Here is a 20,028-nt window from a genome sequence, read left to right on the forward strand (position 1 = left end):
ATCGGACTTTAGTGGTCCAAATTTGTTGTTACTAGAATTTTATTTATTACAACTGGGACATATGTAATCAAACGAGGGTGACGAATGCAACAGAAGGAAGGTTATCTCTGTAATTATGCTCACTCCAGGAAGACTTGTCACAAGCAAATTGTAGGTGACAATTAAGCTGCGGTATATAGGCTGTGAGACAATATTATTAGCTCCCTAATGTGGTTCCTCGCTTACGTTCATGCATTTTCTGCTACCTTAATTAGCAATACCTTAATGTGTGCCTCTCATATATCTTCCATGCTCTTACTAGGATACCATCCTACCCCGTTATCCAGTTACCGGTCGTAACCGACCACCAGACATCAATATGACGCCCCCCTTTAACCAAACCCGTGCGAACGTGGTTGCATATAGCCTCTGATAAGAGTGCCTAACATACGGCATTAAGCAGCCCTGAAAGGCTGATCCTATATCTCACCTTACCAAGTCAAATCAGTAACCGGCATTGGTGGCACCTTCCAACTTTGCTAGGTCACACAACCCTCGGAGAATCACTGCCCCCTGCCACGGCAACACCAATGAATTCTCGCTCACAACGCTGAATGTTTGCCCGAATGGGACAAAGCGATCGCTGTGAAATCGATAGCCATCAAAGATATATATTTGAACTCTAGCTTCAACGCCACGGTTTTAAGCCATCGAGTTGTAACTAGAGTTCTAATCCAGTAACATCCCAGGGTCGAAGGAAACCTGGGTAACCTTGCTGTGTCGAAGGAAACCTGGGTAACTAGGTAGAACATGCTTTTACAAGCCAGAGAGAAGCAAATTAAACTGATTTAAAGTAAAAAAAAATTGTTTAAACTACGCAATTCCTTTAAGAATGATGTATACACAATATATAATATTTACAGACTCTACTGCCGACCACTATTGCTTTTGTCTATACATTATTGGCTGACTGATGTCGATAGTCCCCTTCACTTCTTTTCCGTTATAAACAATATATAGACTACCCCTATACTAAAGACTGCAACAGCATTAATTTCCTTTCGTGTGTAGAAAACCTCTCGATTCTGTAATGGCCCACCCAAGTTTCTATATAGATCGCTTATAAACAAAATTCTAAGAAAATTGTAGAGCGGTATATCTATAGTTATTCCAACGATGACATTAGCAAAGGAAGGCATATACAGTCTACAGACTGGCTAAAGACTTCTTAAAGGAATAAAGGGCTTTTTCACAAGAACACGAAGCTCAACTTGAAAATATATAAAATCGGTCATGATGTTTTGAAATCTTTGTCGCTGGGCATAACAAACGGGATCATACCGCAGACTTCACTGTGATCGACAATACCTACTGCTCCCAAGATTTCTTTCTCTAGGCTCTCATTTTTTTTTGTTATCGAAACAATGCAATCCTAGGAAAGACTTCTTCTGCTGGACTGACAGTGTTGGTTGTGCTGAAGCCTCGCAAATGGATGTGACCAACCTTGCTTGCTGTACAGTGCGTTCATTATTCTACTGATATATAAATATACACTCACCCACGCGACAGGGGAACTTTTCAGACTACACAAACATCTCGCTATGTATAGTGTTTTGGATGTTCCATGTGCCACCAGGGCTTTGCTCTTTCGTAATTCCCTTTACGTAAGTAGCGTTGCTTAGTATGGAAAAGATAACTGAATGACCCCATCATGTAGCAGTGTTTTTGGGACTCCTCAAAAAACGACAACCATTTCTGAAAAGTCCATGTTAAGTAATTACGAGAAAGCGTTCGAAGTCATCATCCCACTGGAGTTCTGGAACAGAATCATGTGCACGCCTTGTTCTTCCACCAATGCCCGTTCATCTGGAAGGCGGCTTGCATGCAGTCAAGAAAAACGTGTCTTGTATGTTGAAACAATTGGCCGACCTTACTCTCTCATGGAGGTTACGCTGCAGATCTTGAACTAATTTTGCAGCTTCACTCATGAAAGACGTTTAGTGAGGATTGTCGAGACGCGTACTTGTCAATGGTTCCGGTCAGAAACAATGATACGAAACGTTCCTTTTTATTCTATGTTTTGTTTGTCTGTATATCAATGAAAGTGTCCTAGTTTTGATTCACTTCACATTGAGTTGCAAGATTGAGTTTTTGCTCTATGCTAAACTTGTTCATAAAATGTTATTAGCTCGCCTAGCCTTTCTCATATCGGTTGTCAATAAGGTATTGCTGCCGGCGTCGGCTGATATTCTTCCCCAAGGTCCACAGCGATATCAATGACATTTCTTACCTTGTCCGAATATCACAGTATAAATCACTGCTCCATCAACTCAGTCACTATGAGCGTAAAGCTGTAACTTCAAAGCCGTAAGTTGCGTTCATAAAGTATGCAGTCAACTCTCGTTTCTATCGCATGGCTTGAAACTGACTTCGTGGCCTTGTTGGCAATCTTTAGGGAGGCTCACTTATTCTTTAGCTTCCACCATAGGTTGTACCGAGAACTTAGGAACACTATACAGCAAGTTTCTTACGTTGGTGGGCAGTTCCACATCACCTTGAGTTTTCATAAAAAAGACCTTGCAGTAGGTTTTTGTCGCTGCTGGCGAGACATATGAAAACAAGAAATTGTTTTTCCACAGCTCTTGCGCTTAGAACTTTCTGATTTCAATGAACAGCATGAACCAACTAGCCCCACAGCAAGCGCGCCTACAGTGTAAACACACACACCACACACTACAGCACAATACTGTTGCTACAGCTGCAGTTGTCTATGCACACACACTGACATCGTTGTAGGGAAGAGCAAAAACAAGTGAACACGCATATCGCTGCACCAGAGCAAACTAAAATTCACATCCGCATGTCTCAGCAGAAAAGCCTACGCACGTATGGTATGCATTGTAAACCATGGTCTTGCTCAGAGCAGATCATACGCAAGATTCATAGGCGAGAATCTAGACCCATTTCTTATAAAACTTAAAGAGAGACCTTCATATCAGAGCACTAATGTTAGCTTCGCCATGGTGCCTATGATAGTTTATTAGCCTTAGAGCATTTTCAAGGCCTTCCTCGCATCCGTATAGTCAGGGCACTCGCAAATTACTGGACATGTTGCCTCTGGAACATTCAATTTCAAGCAGTTCGGGCTGGCTTCAACTCCTATCTTATAGAGGCAGCCTTCTGAGTACGCTACATCAAGCCGTACCTAAGAGCAGGATTTCGACAATCACTAAAATGTGCCTCAGGACTTAATACATGTCAAATATAGTCTGGTCACTTCTTCACATGGCTTCTTCTTTTTGATGGAATGTGTGACATCAGTCTTACTCTACATTGGACGGTGACATCAACATAGCCAGTTGAGGATATAGCAAAGATGAACAAAGCTGAAACATTAGACTGTTGCTGAAGAGAATTTGCTGAACAGCCGACATAAAAGGCGGTACTTGATGAGAGACACAAAAACACAAGGTTGTGAAACAATTGAATTTCATTCAAGTAAACAGGCACATGTACGCAAAATCTGGGATGTGAATGCAAGAGGAAAGATTCGCTGTGTAAATGTAAGCAGTCAAAAGCAGCCGCATCAAAGTGTAAAAAACCAGTAAAATCTGGTGATGTAATAGACAGCACCCAGAGCCGTTGCTTAGTGATTAGGGCACCCATTTCGGCAGCGGATGGTGGTTACTTCCAAACCCATGCGCGGTCACAAATTGGCCCAAACGTCCCCAGGCCTGGAGCTCGGTTTTCGAGGTGTGAGCTTGAGATATGCTCTGTAAACAACGATCATTCTTTGAGGGCCAATATAAGGTCCGAACAGCCTCACAGCGTGGAAAGGTGGTTTATTTATTTTTGCATGTACCTTCGCAGCAACAACAGCATGAGCAGCAGTTATCATAAACGCATATGGGCTGCGGTAGAAGGCTCTTTCTCTAAGTATATAGTCGCCTTTGGGAAATTAGGTAGGTCCGCACAATAAATAGTATAATGCTTATTGTGATGCGTAAGCCTAGAACGAATGGCCGTGGCGATCTACAATTGCCCGCATTTTGCAAGTGATAAATAGGCAAGAGGGTATTTTATTATAGGAAAATGAGGAGGATGCTCAAGGATCGCCTTAAAGGAAGACGCAATAGCGCCTTTAAAAATGACTTGATTGCGCGTAGCTCTTGCTAATATTTTGGCGCGAATGTTTGAACATATTTAAACAATTATTATTACTCTAACAGTATCTCATACGCACCACAACGTGTTCACTATATACCCCTCTAACACATTTGGAATTAAGACGGCTCTTAAAAAGGTAGACAGAACTGCAGCTGATTTGACAGAACTTTGATTAGAACTCATGACAAATTTAGATAGGACGGCCAATTCAATATAACCTACACGTGGTTTGTACGAGTTTGCAATATTGCAGCCACGTTCTTGAGTAGCTGACGCTGCATAAAATTGACCGCACAAAATAAATTGATCGGTTGTCTCATTCTTTCCTTTTTTCCTCTTAGATCACGCAAACCTTGGTCTAGTTGCTTCCACTGGGATACTCCTTTGCAACAAGGAAAGTTCAGCAGGGTTGATTGTAAACTGATGCCTCTCACAACCAGTCCCCGACTCCACATTCAGGTCTCCGTAAAACAAGGATGTCCGCTGTCCTTGCTTTTATTCGCTGTATACTAGGAGCCATTTTGTTGAGTATTATAAACAGTAAAGCTGTCAGTTGTTTTTGCGTAACGGGTCTCGAACTGAGGATATTAGCTTACGCAGATGACTTCGCATTTTTCTGGTCTGACAAGCCAACTAGAGATGAGATTACTCGCTTAACAGAGGACATTGGCTCGGTGTCAGATGCTCATATTAATCATTCCAGTAGTTTCGATCTCTGAGAATTGATACATGCAAAATACGCTGGTGGAGCATGAACATCTATGCCACCCGAATACCTCAACATGCACCATTTTCCAGGGGAACGCTCGTGGTTTACGCTCGAAACTCCGATTTTCGGCAGCAGTGTGCGAGCGTACCACTTCCCTTTCATAGTCATCTGACTCGCACATGGGGAAACTTTCAGTCTTAACAGATACTATTTTCATCATTCACAACGTCCACATGACGTCAGCAGATTGTTGATAGGCTTTTGCAAATATATCTTGGCCTCCTTGGTTGAAGTCCCGCCTCACAATGATAATAAATATGTGTGCGCCGTAACAGTGATTGGGAGACAGGAGTAGACTCTTATTGGAGTATACCTTGAGCCAGGCAGGCCATTCGATGCTTCAAGATTTGCAAAATTGGTTATAAGGACGCCCAGTGCACATATTAGTTGCGGAGACAACGAAATTTGTGGAAGCTCACAAATATGTGCCGCAGGTGCCAAGCTTGCGGCACTTCTCGCAAAACATTCAATTGAGCCGCTAAATGACGGCAGCCTAACCTATCTCCGAGGCCTGACGACTGCCAGCAGCATTGACGTGAGCTTTGTAACAAGTTCAGCTGCCCACAATTTTGGTTGGGGCACCGATGTGGAAACACGTGGAAGTGACCATTGCCCAGTCCTCATATCAGCTGTCTATGCGGAGAGCGTAGCAAATAAATTTCTCATAAAATATACAGACTGGGAAGCATACAAAGACGCTGCAAGCAGAGGAATTACTGCTGCAACTGGAAATGGGGAACTAATATCGACAATGGAAATTGCCTGAGAGAAAGCACATGAATCACAGCTAAAAACGATAGCTTACCCTCAAATGACGAGACAGTTCAGAGGCTCCGCGCTGCTCGCAGGCGAGCTGAAGGAAAGCTTTGCGCACAAAAAACGTCGAAGACCTTGGCGCCTGCCGACGGGCATAACGTCACATTCAACGATACCTGCGTAAGACGTTAGTCGGCAGAGATGGCGTGACTTTTGTTCTACGCTGGATGCGCGCCAACCAGTGGCCAAAATTTGGCGGATAGTTCGCGGTATGCGGTCGCCCCTCCAACAGCTTCATCCTTTCACAGTACTATCTCTTCATGAACGAAAATCCATTAAAGTCTCAGAAGAATACTGCAGTCTACTATCAACAGGGTCAGGGCTTTCCGCACACTTCACAGATAGTCTGTCAGACTTCCCATGGTGGTAGTGCCAGCTATGGACCTACCTTTCACATTTGAAGAGCTATCCTCAGCTATCGCAGAATTAAACAGACGGACGTTTCTGGGTTATGATGAAGTGACCTATATGACGCAATCGCAAAGGTAATTCGCCATTCCTGCCTTCGACTTCTTGAATATTACAATTCTTCCTAGATGTCTGGTGAGGTCCCCACGGGATAGAAGTTGGCGAAAATTGTACCTGTTTTGAAATATTCAAGACAACCAACAAGTTATGCGTCCTTCCGACCCATCGCCCTAGTGAGCTGCGTAGGTAAGCTTATGGAACGAATGATTTGCAATCGCGTCACCTGGTTCCTCGAGAGCCTAAAAGAGTATTCTAAATAAATGAACGGGTATCGCCAAATTGCTCTGCGACTGATAATTTTATCGCAATTGTCTCATCACTTGAAGAATACCTTCACACTGGGTACATCCCGACAGCCGTGTTTCTTGACATCAAGGCTGCTTTTGGCTCTATGTTTCATCACGCTATTCTCGCAGCCTTGGCCAGCCTTGACCTCGGTGGAAAGCTTTACAACTGGGTTGAACGCTGTTTACAAGAGCGCCAAATTTTTTTGACTACTCCACATGGTTCGACTCGCTTTCACGCATTGAAGAGGGGCGTACCTCAGGGAGCTGTTCTCAGCCCTCTCCTGTTCAATATTGCCCTTATACATATAACAAGAACCCTTTCACGAGGTGTACGCATAACAATTTTTGTAGATAATATTTGCATCAGGAAGGCATCGCGTACGTGTTATACTATGCAGTAACGAATTCAGAGAGCGTTACTGCACATATCTCAATGTACGTACCTGGCTCGCCGTGGTCTCAGTCTCTGATCAGAAAAAACGTGTGACTATGACTTTCACAAGAAAAATAATGACTCGATACCCGCTCCTTCTGGGTTGACGCTCACTATCGTATGTACGATCATATCGACTCCTAGGTGTTATAATTTACAGTAATCTCTATTGGGCACCTCAGATTAAAAACCTACGTGAGAGAATTACTGCAGCAACACAGGTTTTCAGATTCATGGCGGGAGCACTATGGGGCATCAATTGCCGACGGGTGGTACTGCTTCAAACAGCCGACGTTGAAGGAGCGTTGCCCCAATATTTACCGATGCTTCAAAGATTACGTCCAACAAGCCAGATGATTCTTGAAGCGACGTGGAACAACTGCTTGCGAATATGCCTTGGCCCCGCAAAGGGATCCTCTACATCAGGAACACTTGCAGAAGCAATGTCTCCCGCTAGATGTGATTGCCGCCCAAAAAAACTATGCGCACCCATCTCCGACATACACTTCAAGGGAAGAAGCACTTCTTAAATCGTGTCCACATAACACAATGTAACTCTGGCTTTGGTAAAGCTGTGCAGTTTCTGCCCTTCCCTACTATTACTCAGCCCGAAATCTACTACCACTCATGTTTCCCCCATGGACATTATCGTCTCTAAAGGTGAATACGTATGTTCCTGGCGTGGATGCGAAGAGCCGCATGCCATAGGCAGCACTTCTGCAAGCCGCTCTCACCTACTTAGCCAAGGAATATATACAGTACACCTACACATTCACCGATGGTTCAACTACCTAAGGCACTTCTTCCTGTGGCCCTCATGTGCCCTCAACAAACCATGTCCTGTCTTGCTGGCTGCAGTGGAAGACATGATCTACGACAGCTGCGCTCTATAGCATCAAAGAAGCTGTTTTCTATATCCTGCGCCGAGCCCCCGGCCGATGGGTTATCTAATAATAACAGGATAATAACCGCTCAGTGAACCACAGTTGTGTCCCTTTGTTACTTTCTTTATGCAGAACTATCGCATGCTCTGCTGCCTTTATAGATACCTTCCGGTACTTTCACATATGGCTCGTCTACACCCAGATCTCATGATGCCTGTATGACTGCCGAGGTTTCTACTGAGTCAAATGTTTTTTCGTAATCACTTAATGCTATGTATAAGGGCTGGTTATATTCCGACCATTTCGCTGTCACCTGGGTGATGGTATAAAATGATTGATAGTAGAGCACCCTTTCTGAAAACCTGCTTGGCCCTTTGCTTGATTCACGTCTAAGGTTGGCTTGACTTTGCACACCTTTAGCGATGCCTGAAGCGTAAAAAAGGGAGACAGAGATGTGAAAGACACATAGGACACAGCGCTGTCCTTTGTGCCTCTCACGTCGCTGTCGCCCTTTTTTGCTCTTCAGGCGTCGCCCAAATTGTGCACAATCTACCAACTACCCCAATAAACAGCTTTACTGTCCTGACTCTATCAACGATTCAGTTCAGTTCAGTTCAGTCGCGTCCGACTCTTCGTGACCCTATGGGCCATATCACGCCACGTTTTCCGGTCTCTCACAATCTTCCTAACATCACATAACTTCATCTGCAGCGCCTCGAGGATGCCATCTAACCATCGCGTTCACTGCTTACTCCTTCTCCGGTGACCCTCAACCTTTCCCAACATCAAACCTTTCTCCAGCGACTCCTCTCTTCTCATCACATGACCAAAGTAGCTGAGCTTTAACTTTAGAATTTGACCCTCCAATGAGCAGTCTGGGTTTATGGTCGACAATATCGACTGATTTGATCTTCTGGCCGTCCAAGGAACTCTGAAAAGTTTCCTCCAGCACCACAATTCAAACGCGTCAATTCTTCGGCGGTCAGCCTTTTTCACAGTCCAACTCTCGCATCCATACACCACAACTGGAAAGACCATAGCACGAGTTATACAGATCTTGGCTGGCAGTGTAATGTCTCTGCTCTTTACTAGGCAACGATTTATCAACGATTACCGTAGTAAATACTTGACACATGCCAGATAGGAAGCTGATTAGTCTGTAATTTTTCAAGTCTTTAACGTGTCCTTTCTTATGAATTAAGATAATGTTAGCGCTAGATAATGTTAGATAATGCGTGTGTTAGGCCGTATTTGCTTATTCGATACCCATTTATTATGATTGCAATGTTATGACTTTTCTGTTACTCCCTTTGTCTCCTCTTTGGTTTGCAAACCTATTGGTCAGTTTTTGTTTATGACTCAAAGCGACTGAAGTTATGAGATATGTCGTAGTGAAAGGCTTCGGAAATATCGATCACATGGGACTCTTTAGTGCTCACTGCCATCGCACAGTACACGGGCGCCTATTCATCTTTATCGAAAAGCGGCCGCCAAAGCAGGGATTTGACCTCAGGTTGTTGTGTTCAGGAGTTGAACTCCGTAATTACTGAGCCACCGCGGCGGGTTTCGCGAAGATGTTTCACATCATTATGCTGGGAGAAGCCGGCCAGAGTGACGGGTCCACATCTGGCCCACGTAAAGGGTTCAACACACCTGTCATGCAAACTTCAAAATTTCAGAATGCAACCGTTTTGGTTCAGGTCCCCGTGACACGTCGAGGCCCGTCCTATAGAGCCCCCGCTTGCATAGGGCACCGCGGGCTTTGTCGCTGCGTGTGCGCCCTCTCTTGCTCCTAGCTATAGATAGCCGTGCCCTCTGGCCTGGCTAAGAATCGTGCGGGCAGCCGAGCGAACGAGCTGGCAACCGAACGTGCCCCCGGCTCATTTCGAGTCACGCCACACGACGGTGGGCACTGCAGTCTCACCTCCTGTTCGCGCGACACGGTATAGGGATAATTGTTTCCGCCCTGCTCAGTTTCTGCAGCACTCGTGCGTGTTCGCTCAGTGGGGTGCGCACGTACATTACTCCTTTTCTACCGGTTCTCCGAGTAAGGCTAATTCTGGTGTTACCTGTGTAATTTGCCGTCTGTCCATTGATTGGGAGCAAAAGAAAAAGACGAGAACGCAGAACCTTGCGTCTACTCTGACGGGAAAGGTCATCGCGATGACAGTCGTGCGCAAGCCCCCTCGCCCGTACCACCAGTTCTCCCGCCCACCCTTGCTACACGCACCCACACTGTACACATATTCATGACATCAGTATATGTGCTATGATCTCCATATACTACACTCCAAAGTTCGAGCGCAGCCTGGTGTTGCTGACACATACGAGTAGCAACATTAGAGACACTACGGTAGGCAGGAGTGATTTTCGTCATGACATACCACACTGGCCGCTGGAGTATTCACCTCGAATAAAGCTCTTATTGCAGCTGTAGTAGCAATGAGAATTCATTATCAGAACTCCGTTCACCAAAGCACAAATGATTTTGCCTGAATTGCTTTAATTTACATTTCCTCTGCTGGCGGTTAAAAACTTATGCCATGCGTAGCGCATCGAGTAAAGACTATACGCAAAAACGCAACACGGAATGTGGCACAGCGTGAGGTATTAGGCAATGGCTACAACCTGCAAAAAACAAAACAAAACGAACAAGCATGAGTATGGAAAAACAAGAATTACAAAAGGACAAGAACTGAACAAAAATGGTGTAGCTCAGCGTGTGTTCATTTGCATAAGTGGCAGAAAGGTCTTAAATCGGGGCACGTCCCATCCCTGCCGCCTCAAGGTTGTACACAGCTATAAGTAGTTTAACGCAAGCGGCGGTTTTGCCAAGCGCACACAGCAACGACGCAGCTCACAATGCAAAACCATACACCGTAAGCTCGCACAACCCGGTACAACCTCACCAGGTAAAAGGCTGGGTCTATGTGCTCAATCAATGGAAAGGGCCCACAGCCACCACTCTCTGGCCCACAAACGCATCGAAAACAAAATAAAGACATTTCCTTATGTGCATACCGTACTGAAACCGATCGTTTTAAAACCCGCTGGAGATGCGGAAACATGATTCAGTGTTTATGTTAATGAAATTGTGTATCACACTTCATTCTCTTGTAGGACGCGATATGTATGTTATAAGGGAAGGGGCACGAACGATCGGCGAAGAGAGCATGCATTTCGCTCAAGGAGCGCTGTACTTCCGCTTAAAGGTACAACTATGATGATAGAACGGTGCACGGCATAGCTTCGCAACATGAAAATTATCGACCATGCATGATAACAAGTTGACTCTGAAATGCTTGAAGCTTCAAACATCTACAAGTCCAGTGAAAAATGTTTAAGCGCCATTTCAATGGTTCAGTCAGGGGTTGGCGTAATGTGATTGAACTATATGTCGTGGTCGAATCGGCAGGAGCTACTAAGTGGGGCAGCTCGTTTGAGAATTTACCGGGACGCTGAAATTCTGAATTAGACACATTACTTCTTTACATTGTGGGCTTCATTGCCCACGACACCCTCGGCATACAAGTCTGCGCGCCGCGGGCTCTTGCACGCTTTCGTTCCTTTTCTGGCTCTAAAGGACTGGAGAGCCTCCAGCACATGGAGGAATGAAGTTCTTCGTTGCCATGGCCTCGACAGCGCCGGCGCAGAAGATGGTCATGAAAGGCGTCTTCAGCCTGAACGAAACTTCCATCCCTGTAGCTTGCATGGTCCCCGCCACGGTCCAAGTGATGATTTTTTTAGTGCCGCTGTTCGTGAGGGATTCGGCGCTCGCAGCGGCACTGAGCTCGTACAGCAAGGTGCTGGACATCAACCACCCAGTCCTACAGGGTCGCCGTGACGTCGGCAACAGCACGCACGTGGTCCGGATTGAAATGAAGCAGGCGGTGCCGAACGTCTGTTCGTAGAGGGCCACTATGACATGTTCTACTTCCGATGTGTTCGAAAGGCGTGTTCCCGCTGCGGACAGGGTGACCATATCGGCACGGCGTGTCGCACGCCGCGGTGCACTGCGAAGTGTTTAGTCACGACACGACCGGATGCGATGCAGCTTGCAGGCGCTGCGGTGGGAGCCATGTCACAGCGGACTGTCTGCGGCTGCGGCTCAATGCAGTGGCAGCTGCCCCAAGGAAAGACCTGAGCAAGGATAACATGGCCTCAGAACTCAGGACAAGCCAGCCGCCTGACCGCCGTTGCCGTCGCGGACATCACGACCAACAGCCCGAAGGAGCTCCAGTCATCCCCCGGAGCCGTTCGGCGCAGTCTTCGCCGACCCATTGCCGCCACGTCCCAGCGTAGACACTTCCGACAACGCGAACAGCAGCGGCAAATTGAGTGCGTGGGACGACATGGAGGAGGTTCCTGACAGCAGTACGCCAGTTCGCCTGACATGCGACTTGTCGTGCGAGCAAGCGTCAAAACAAACGACTGCTCGAGGTGCGGACGACAGGCGTCTCCTGCCACAAGCAGGCCAGCCACTCCCATCGGCGACAGTTGCATCGGCTTCAATTGCGAGCATCGCCAGGACCACGCGACAACCGGTGAGCGAGGCCCCAGCTGCCGACGACACAGAGAAGAAAATGGACATTGTCAGACTAGACATCAAACTTACCCACCCTTCATAGTCGTAATCCGATAGTCCCCATGATTAGTATTGCAGTCGAAAAGTGCCGCGCGCGTCAAAAACCGTCTATGGTAGGGCTCTGTAGGAGTATGTTAAACCGTCGATGCTCCTGTCATGGGGATTGTGCATTTGCTCTTCCTGGATGTTCACGGGTTTCGGCAAGTAGAGAAGCAGAGAGACGTGATTCACTTTGCCAGGGCTAGGGTTGTCGACATCCTGCTTTTACAACAATGAAAGTTTCACAGTTCACTTGATGCCGACATTTTCACCTCCCAGTTTTCTGTTTTTGCTAATCACTCGTTGACGGATACTTATATGTCTGGTGTTAGTGTTCTAAACCGCTGACTGCGTGCGCGAGCTCACTGCACTTCCGGGCAGGACGGCCGTACTCTCGCGGTCGATTGCACCCTAAACTAGCCACGGTTAACTACATTGGTTGTGTACGCGCCAGCACGTCAGTTTAATAGTTAAGATATTTTTTTTACCGCATTGATTCATTTCTGCTTGATCCTTACCCAACTTTGTCGTCGGTTAATTCAATTGTGGTTTAAACCCCACCCGCGGATAGGGTTACGGTCACCCTGGTGCCTCTGCCCGCGCACTTCGCGATCTCGCGATTCAATTCCGTTTAACTGACTCATGGCTGCAGTTTAATGGGGATATTTTTGGATCGATATGAGAGGGAGCACATTCAGCCAGTCGGCTGGATAAGTTCTTTTTTAGCCACAGCTCGCTTCTTTTACCATCAGCTGCAAGGTTTTTGCGTTCCCTGCAGGCCCACTGTTCATTTTCGATCGGTACCATTTTGCCAGTCAGGCTCGGCTTCGGTAGGGAACTCCACGTACTGTTACGTGGCGTATAAACACGAGGCTACGGTAGACTTGTATAGCCTGGCATAGCATACAACAGCGCGGGTAGCATCCTTCAAAAGCTTTGTCCCAGCCGACTCGTGGGGCACACTCAAGACTCGTTAGCAGGGAATTTTGGGGCGGCTAGTCAAGACCGCATACGTCTGGTAACGCAAGCACTTAATGACAATCTCAAGCGCATCCATTTTTTTCAAAGGGGAGCGTTCTTAACCTTTTCCATGCGTGATTACTTCTGCCTACTCAAAGCTCATGGCCATGTGTTACTAGAAAGTCATCACGGGCAGATAGTCGCGTGCGCCAGCTTGGTCGGCCTATATCAGACCACCCTGTTGTGCCACGTCACGTGCACGCAGGCACAGCGGAGTGAGTGAGTGAAAACTTTATTGAATATTTTAAGGGTTTCGCGGTTGTGAAGTCTCCGTCGTCTTCTCTGGCGCTGGCGACTTGAGACTTCTCGTCAGCAAGGGTGGGCCCCTATTCCAAGGCTCCACTGAGTCGTGCTGCATCAGTCGCGTGCTGCACTAAGGCCCTTTGGGTCGCGAGCTCGCCGCTGGTGAGCCGACTCTCCCATTGCTCCGCACTCGGGTCTTCGTGTTGGTGGAATGCTTTGTTGCGTTCGCATTCCCACGTGATATGATAAAGTGTAGGTGTGGCATCGCACCAAGGGCAGGTGGCTCTGTATTGTGTCGGGAACATTTTATTAAGTATGTGTAGGTTAGGAAAGGAGTTGTTAGGGCTTTGTTAGGGCTTTGTGTGGTGGTGGATATCTAATTCTAGCTCCCCTATGCAAGTGCAAGATCTCTGCGTATCCCCCCTCGCAAGCCTGTAGGCGGAGCTCCGGAGCGTTTGACTGCCCTGCTCGGAATGCGTAACCTCGAGCTAGGCTGTCTGCTCTTTCGTTCCCCCCTATGCCCGTGTGGCCCGGGATCCAGATTAGGTTATGCCTGGGTTTCTCCTCGGCGGAGGTTGCCCCGCTGAGTATTTTAAGGGCTGTTCTGCTGATCCTGCCCCTCGTGTAGTTCCTGCACGTCTCCTTCGAGTCCGTCAGTATGTTGAGAGATCGGCCCGTTCTGTAGCCTTCTGCTGCCGCCAGCGCGACGGCAATTTCTTCGGCCTCCGCTGTGCCGGCGACCTTTGCCGTGGCACACGTGATCATGTTTCCTTCCTTGTTTACCACTACCGTCGCGGCTACGCGTTCTCTCTCGCGCGGATATACGGCAGCGTCCGTGTATACGGTGTTGTCTAGCTGGGCTAGAGTTCTCTCAACGTACTCGGCCCTCGCTTTTCGTCTGTTTTCGTGAAGACTGGGGTCCATGTTTTTCGGCAATGGTCCCACGTTAATGGTTTTCCTAAGGTGGTCCGGTACGTCCGCGTATCTGTCTACCAGTCCGCTCGTGTCCCGACCCAACCTTCTTAGGAGCGCTCGTCCCGTGGGGGTGCTTCTGAGTCTCGTGATTTGCGTTCCCAGCAGAGCTTCGGCGAGCTCGCTGAAGGTGTTGCTGATGCCTAGCCGGAGCAACTTTTCGTTCGACGTGTGCTTGGGTAGGTGCAGAGCAGTCCTGTACGCCTTCCTGAGAATGATGTCGGCTTGCTCTATTTCCGCCTTGGTCGTCGCGTGGTAGGCAGGGAGTACGTGACTCGGCTGATAATTAGGCTGTTAACTAGCTTGAGAGCGTCTTCTTCTCTCAAGAATTCGCTCCAGCCTCGCTGCCTTTAGTGACGTATCCAAATGTCACATGAATGAAAAGAGCGTTCGATATGTGCACCATCTTTTCGAGCCACTTTTCGGGCCTGTATACTCTTCTGGCAGTTAGCTGCACCTTACAAAGAAGGATATGAAGGACTTCTACGAGGCTTTTCTGGAAGCTTCCCGCGTGTAGGAGACGAGCTATGTGAAACCCTCTCTGTACGAGCCACAAGCAAAGAGCTGCACGCCACCCTGTAAGCTGTGAATGCAGCATTGGCTCCTGGTCCAGACGACATTACAATAAGCTTTCACACCATTGTTTTTCGCACAATTCATGGCGCACTGCTGAAGATGCTGAACAACTTTCTCCTGGATGGATGATGGACCAATTTCTTTATGCGAGAGCCGCATTATACTCATCCCAAAAGCTGGCGGCAACCCCTCCGACCCCCAAGCATGGCGGCCCATAAGCCTCATAGACACCGATTATAAAATTGTTGCGTCCTTACTCACTCGAAATATACGCAGGGCTCTGCCTGTCCTAATTCACCAGGCTCAAACCAGCACCGTGCCTAGCCGTTCCGCGTTTGCGGCATTAACGTTCACAAGTGACTTATTCCCGTTTGCAAGCAGGCCGCTTTACAGGGCGCTTTGTCTTGCTCGATCAGATGAAAGCATTCGATCGAGTGGAACACCGTACCTGTTTGGTGTCCACGAGGCTTTCGGATTCCCACCAAAACTCGTCGACAGGCTGCACTTAGGTTACACAGACCGGAATGCTCCTTTCTCTGTGAACGGCCATCAGAGTGCCCCCTTCTCAGTCACCCGGGGTATTAGGCAGGGGTGCCCTCTCTCCCCAAAGCTTTTGGTTTATACATAGATTCACTCATCCGGCGTAGCATAGACAGCACATCAAAATGTGGCTTCCCTCTGCCTCTTTAGGCCAAGTCAGTTTCGCCCTACGCCGAAGACTTGTCGCTATTCATCAAGGACGATGATAGCTACACAGCTTTTTCACGGCTGTCTCGAGAGTTCAGCGAGATATCCGGGGAAAAAGCAAAGATGTTTGGCGCCTTCATGCCGAACGTTGAGGGCGAAGTGGAGTGGGTTCAGCGAGTGAACGTCCAGGTAGTGCGCCTCGCCAAAGGAGAAGTAGCCCACGAAACGTTGACGAATCTCCGCACGAATGCTGAGAAATGTATATTGGTGGCGGCAACTTTCCGCTTTATACTGGCAGAGCGCAGCTACATAATCAAGTCCTCAGTCTTACCCGCTTGTTTTTGTCGCCCGCGTCGCAAGTTCACCTCGCGTGTTTGCGTGCAGGCTAACACTTCGTGTTTCTCTTTTGGGCAGGCAGGATCAAACTTCTGTCATGCTATTCATTCGCCTTCCGACAAGCTTGAATAGGTTCAGTATAACATGCATGCACACCATGTGTAATGTGCTCACCTTGCGAGCGTACACGACTTCGTGTGCAACCCAGACTATCCCGGGAGGAGCTCCTCACATACATCCTAGGTACATCGCGTAATTGTTTTTTCATGACACATGGTTGGCCCTACACCTGAGCAGCCACCGTCATTTTTCGTTAATGTGCGTCACACACTGGCGTCACTGACTACCAGCCGGCCTAATCTAGATATTGATGAAACCCTGCCCTCCAGGATGTGTTTCGCACAAGAAATCGCTCAGCTGTTTCGCGAACAGCTCCCGAAAACGAGAAGGGCACGCTGGTGCCAGTTGACCACATCTGCGCTTCCGGCAGATATCAGAGATTTTGGCTGGCTGCAAGGCTGACAGGTCCTGCCGACGAGACGCAGCATCGCGGCGTAGGGCGTAGCGCCTTTCGCCCGATGCCCACAGTGCGGTCTCTTTGAAACACAGCGGCACACGATGTTCGAGTGCACAGTGTAGCGCATTTTTTTTTTCATTTTAATGTCACGTATGTTCGTAACCCGCCTGGAAGTGCGCACTAGTTCGCACAAAGTGTTCACCAATATGTTGTGTGGTGGCAAGTTTGTTTCGTGTAGGCAGCGGTGCAGCAGCGCCCTTACAAGGCCACCAGCAAAGAACGATGTGTCCGATGTCGCAGCGCCTCCACACTCGCCTCTGAACTGGCGTATGTGGATGCGGTATCAATGAGGGAAGCCAATTGTTTCCACAAGTGGTCGACCTACTTCATCTTCCTGCAATACGGTCTAGTGTCGCCCTCATTACTATACATACTGACATGCTCTGTGCAGCGGAACTGTGCATGTGCTTGCCCGTATCAGATCAGGGCGAATAGTAGTATTGTTTTTTATTTTCGAATTTATTTGTACCTAGTCAAATAAAATTACAAGGGTTCAACGCTGCTGAACCAAATATTGAGCGAAAACATTAGCTGTGGGTGACCAAGCGTTCTTTTTCTTATCTTTTTATTCTTCCTCAGCCCACATATAAAGACTCGCGTTAACCAAGGCGTATGAATGTGCCTTAGTGGCCTATAGGGGTAACGTGAATGCTAGGGTCCTAGCAGGGTGATTCTGACATAACCGTCCCAAGTGAAACGAGATACCCCAGTTGGCAGCTCCTTCCAGCCCGTGTGCCACGTGGGGTATGACGTCACAGCGTCACATAGGCAAGACGTGGCTACCACTGCGCTACGCTGAAGACTTGATAACTAGAGTAGTATTGATTTCGCAATAAAACTTCCTTTTACCAAGCTCTCGGCGGGCACCGTGGTTGCGACGGCGCGTCACTGCCCGTCGCTGCCCGCCGCGACGTTCTCGGATGAAGTCGGGAGTTTGCCGTCCATCCTGGCCCTGTAGCGGAAACGCGCCGGTGACAAGCCCCCAAACGGAGCCCGTCGCGGTACCTGCGTGAGTGGCTGCTTCCCCCGCTGGCCTTCTTTGTGTCGGGCTATGTGATGTACTGTTAACGTGAAGCGTCGTTTCTCGGGAATCGGACCCGACTGTAAGCGCCACAAGCCTGTCTAGCACATTCTTGTACTTTTTGTTGTGTAGGAATAAGCCGGTGTTTTACTCTCAATGTCCGTGGTTTTTACTCGTCGGGTGATCCCATGGCTCAAGAGCCCAATTCAAGAAGGTGTTGCCTTCAACGTGTGATGCCGGCAGGTTCACGCGGCTTGGTTAATGCGGGGAATTGTGCATCGAAATATCCGGTGGTTTTCCACACACTCTTGTCGGTTGCGACTGTGGAGGCTAATCAAGAGCGTTCTACTTAAGTTGAGGGCAACTCAGAGGGCTATGGAACGAAAAATGGTAGGGGTAGCATCAAGAGATTGGAAGCGTGCAGAGTGGGTCAGCGAAAAAACTCAAGTAACCGACATTCTAGTGGAAATTAAGAAGAAGAAATGGGCATGGCCAGGACACGTAGTGTGAAGAGAGGATAAACGATGGTCGCTTAGGGTAACAAACTGGATTCTAAGGGAAGGAAAGCGTAGCAGGGGGCAGCAGAAAGTTAGGTGGGCGGATGAGGTTAAGAAGTTTGCCGGGGTCAAGTGGATGCAGCTCGCACAGAACAGGGTTAATTGGAGAAATATGGGAGAGGCTTTCGCCCTGCAGTGGGTATAGTCAGGCTGATGATGATTATGATGTGCGACATGATACCAAAATTGCTCTCACCTAATTCCCATTTGGACTAAACGCTCAATTGGCTGCCATTTTGTTGCGTCGGGCAGGCGAATTCCCATCTATACTAGTTTGTGCTTGTTACAAGTAAAACAACAGCGGAACAGGAAATACCGCACAAGAAAGCAAACGCGACTCGTGGCTGTGTCGTGTCCTCTTCCTTGGCTGGCGTTACCCATTCGACTGTTGTGTAACTTATAGGAGGTCAGTGATTATAAGATATTATTTGTTGTGGTGCGTATGTTGTAGTGGGCACGGCGGCACTGCAAGAATGCAGTCCAACCCGTTTCTTTGCTTAGTACAGGTAATAAAACTCAATGAAAATTCCGTCCGTATAGCAACAATGTGTGCTTGTTATTGCTGCCGTGCTCCCGGTCGTTGATTGAGTCGTACTCTGTGCACATTTTCTTGCGGTCTCTTTTGCTGCTGGGTGGTGACATCGAAACAAATCTTGGCCCAGGTGATGAACTGATTGCGGAGCAGTTAAAGGCTATCGCGAGATGTATTATTAGATAAAAAAGTCAAACGACAAGCAGCCAAACACTTGCCGCGACCGACAAAAAGCTGGAAGCCATTGGCCTTCTTGAAATAAAGCTGTCTGAATGCAATAAGAAAACGAACTTAACTCGAACAGAACGTTTTATAACTGTTGAAGAATGTAGATGATCTCGAAAACAAAAGCAACAGGTCTAATATCGTCACCTATGGTTTTAAAGAGCAAGAGAACGAGTCGGTGGAACGCCTACAAGTAACTGTAACCAGGGATAAATTCAAAAACATCTTGCAGGTTAACGTCTCAGGCATTGAAAAAATTCACACCTGGGACGAGCACGAGACTGTGGCGAATCCTGCAACAGGCCAGTAAAATTGAAGTTTCTCGACTATAAGAATAAAGTGAACATCTTTAAATGCTGCTGAAATCTATAAGGTTCCGCATACTCCATTAGTGAAGATTTCTCGCGCCCTCCTAGGGCAATTTGAAATAAACTGGAACATGAAAAAATAGAGCCGTGAACGAAAAGAAGTGTACCTAATTGACTTCAAAGTAAGCATTAAATAACAATTTTTCAAATGGGGTGAGGAGCTTAATGCCATGGTAGAAGTGGAAGAAGAAATCGTAGTGCAAAAAAAAAAAAAAAAAAAACGACAACTAAGCAATGCACCCAAACGAACAAGGTACAGACACCACTGATAACCTTTTAGAACATAAACGCACGTAGCTATATCAATAAGGTCGAGCAGCTGGAAGCTATCCTTCTCAAATTAGGTCCTGATATTTTTACTATCACCGAGAAGTGGTCGCATACAGCTGTTTCAGATCACGAAATCGTCCCTCCGGGGTATGCAATTCTCCGCAAAGACAGGGAATCTAGAGGAGGGGGCGGAGCTCTGCTCTTAAAATACCACTTG

At 47.6% G+C, this 20,028-nt stretch overlaps 1 protein-coding gene across 1 annotated transcript in view; it reads left to right on the forward strand.

Annotated features, from left to right (window-relative positions):
- The first annotated feature begins 12,155 nt into the window (after positions 1 to 12,155).
- Positions 12,156 to 20,028, forward strand: part of LOC146194485 (solute carrier family 22 member 7-like) — a 177,507-nt gene continuing 169,634 nt past the window's right edge. Inside the window, exons 1-2 of the mRNA XM_084596570.1 lie at positions 12,156 to 12,395; positions 15,929 to 16,114. Of these exons, the coding sequence (XP_084452696.1) occupies positions 12,156 to 12,395; positions 15,929 to 16,114 (426 nt within the window). The remainder of the gene's footprint in view (positions 12,396 to 15,928; positions 16,115 to 20,028) is intronic.

The sequence above is a fragment of the Amblyomma maculatum genome, chromosome 3 (assembly GCF_055883805.1).
Source record: "Amblyomma maculatum isolate TAMU_Amacu chromosome 3, ASM5588380v1, whole genome shotgun sequence".
Taxonomy (NCBI): domain Eukaryota; kingdom Metazoa; phylum Arthropoda; class Arachnida; order Ixodida; family Ixodidae; genus Amblyomma; species Amblyomma maculatum.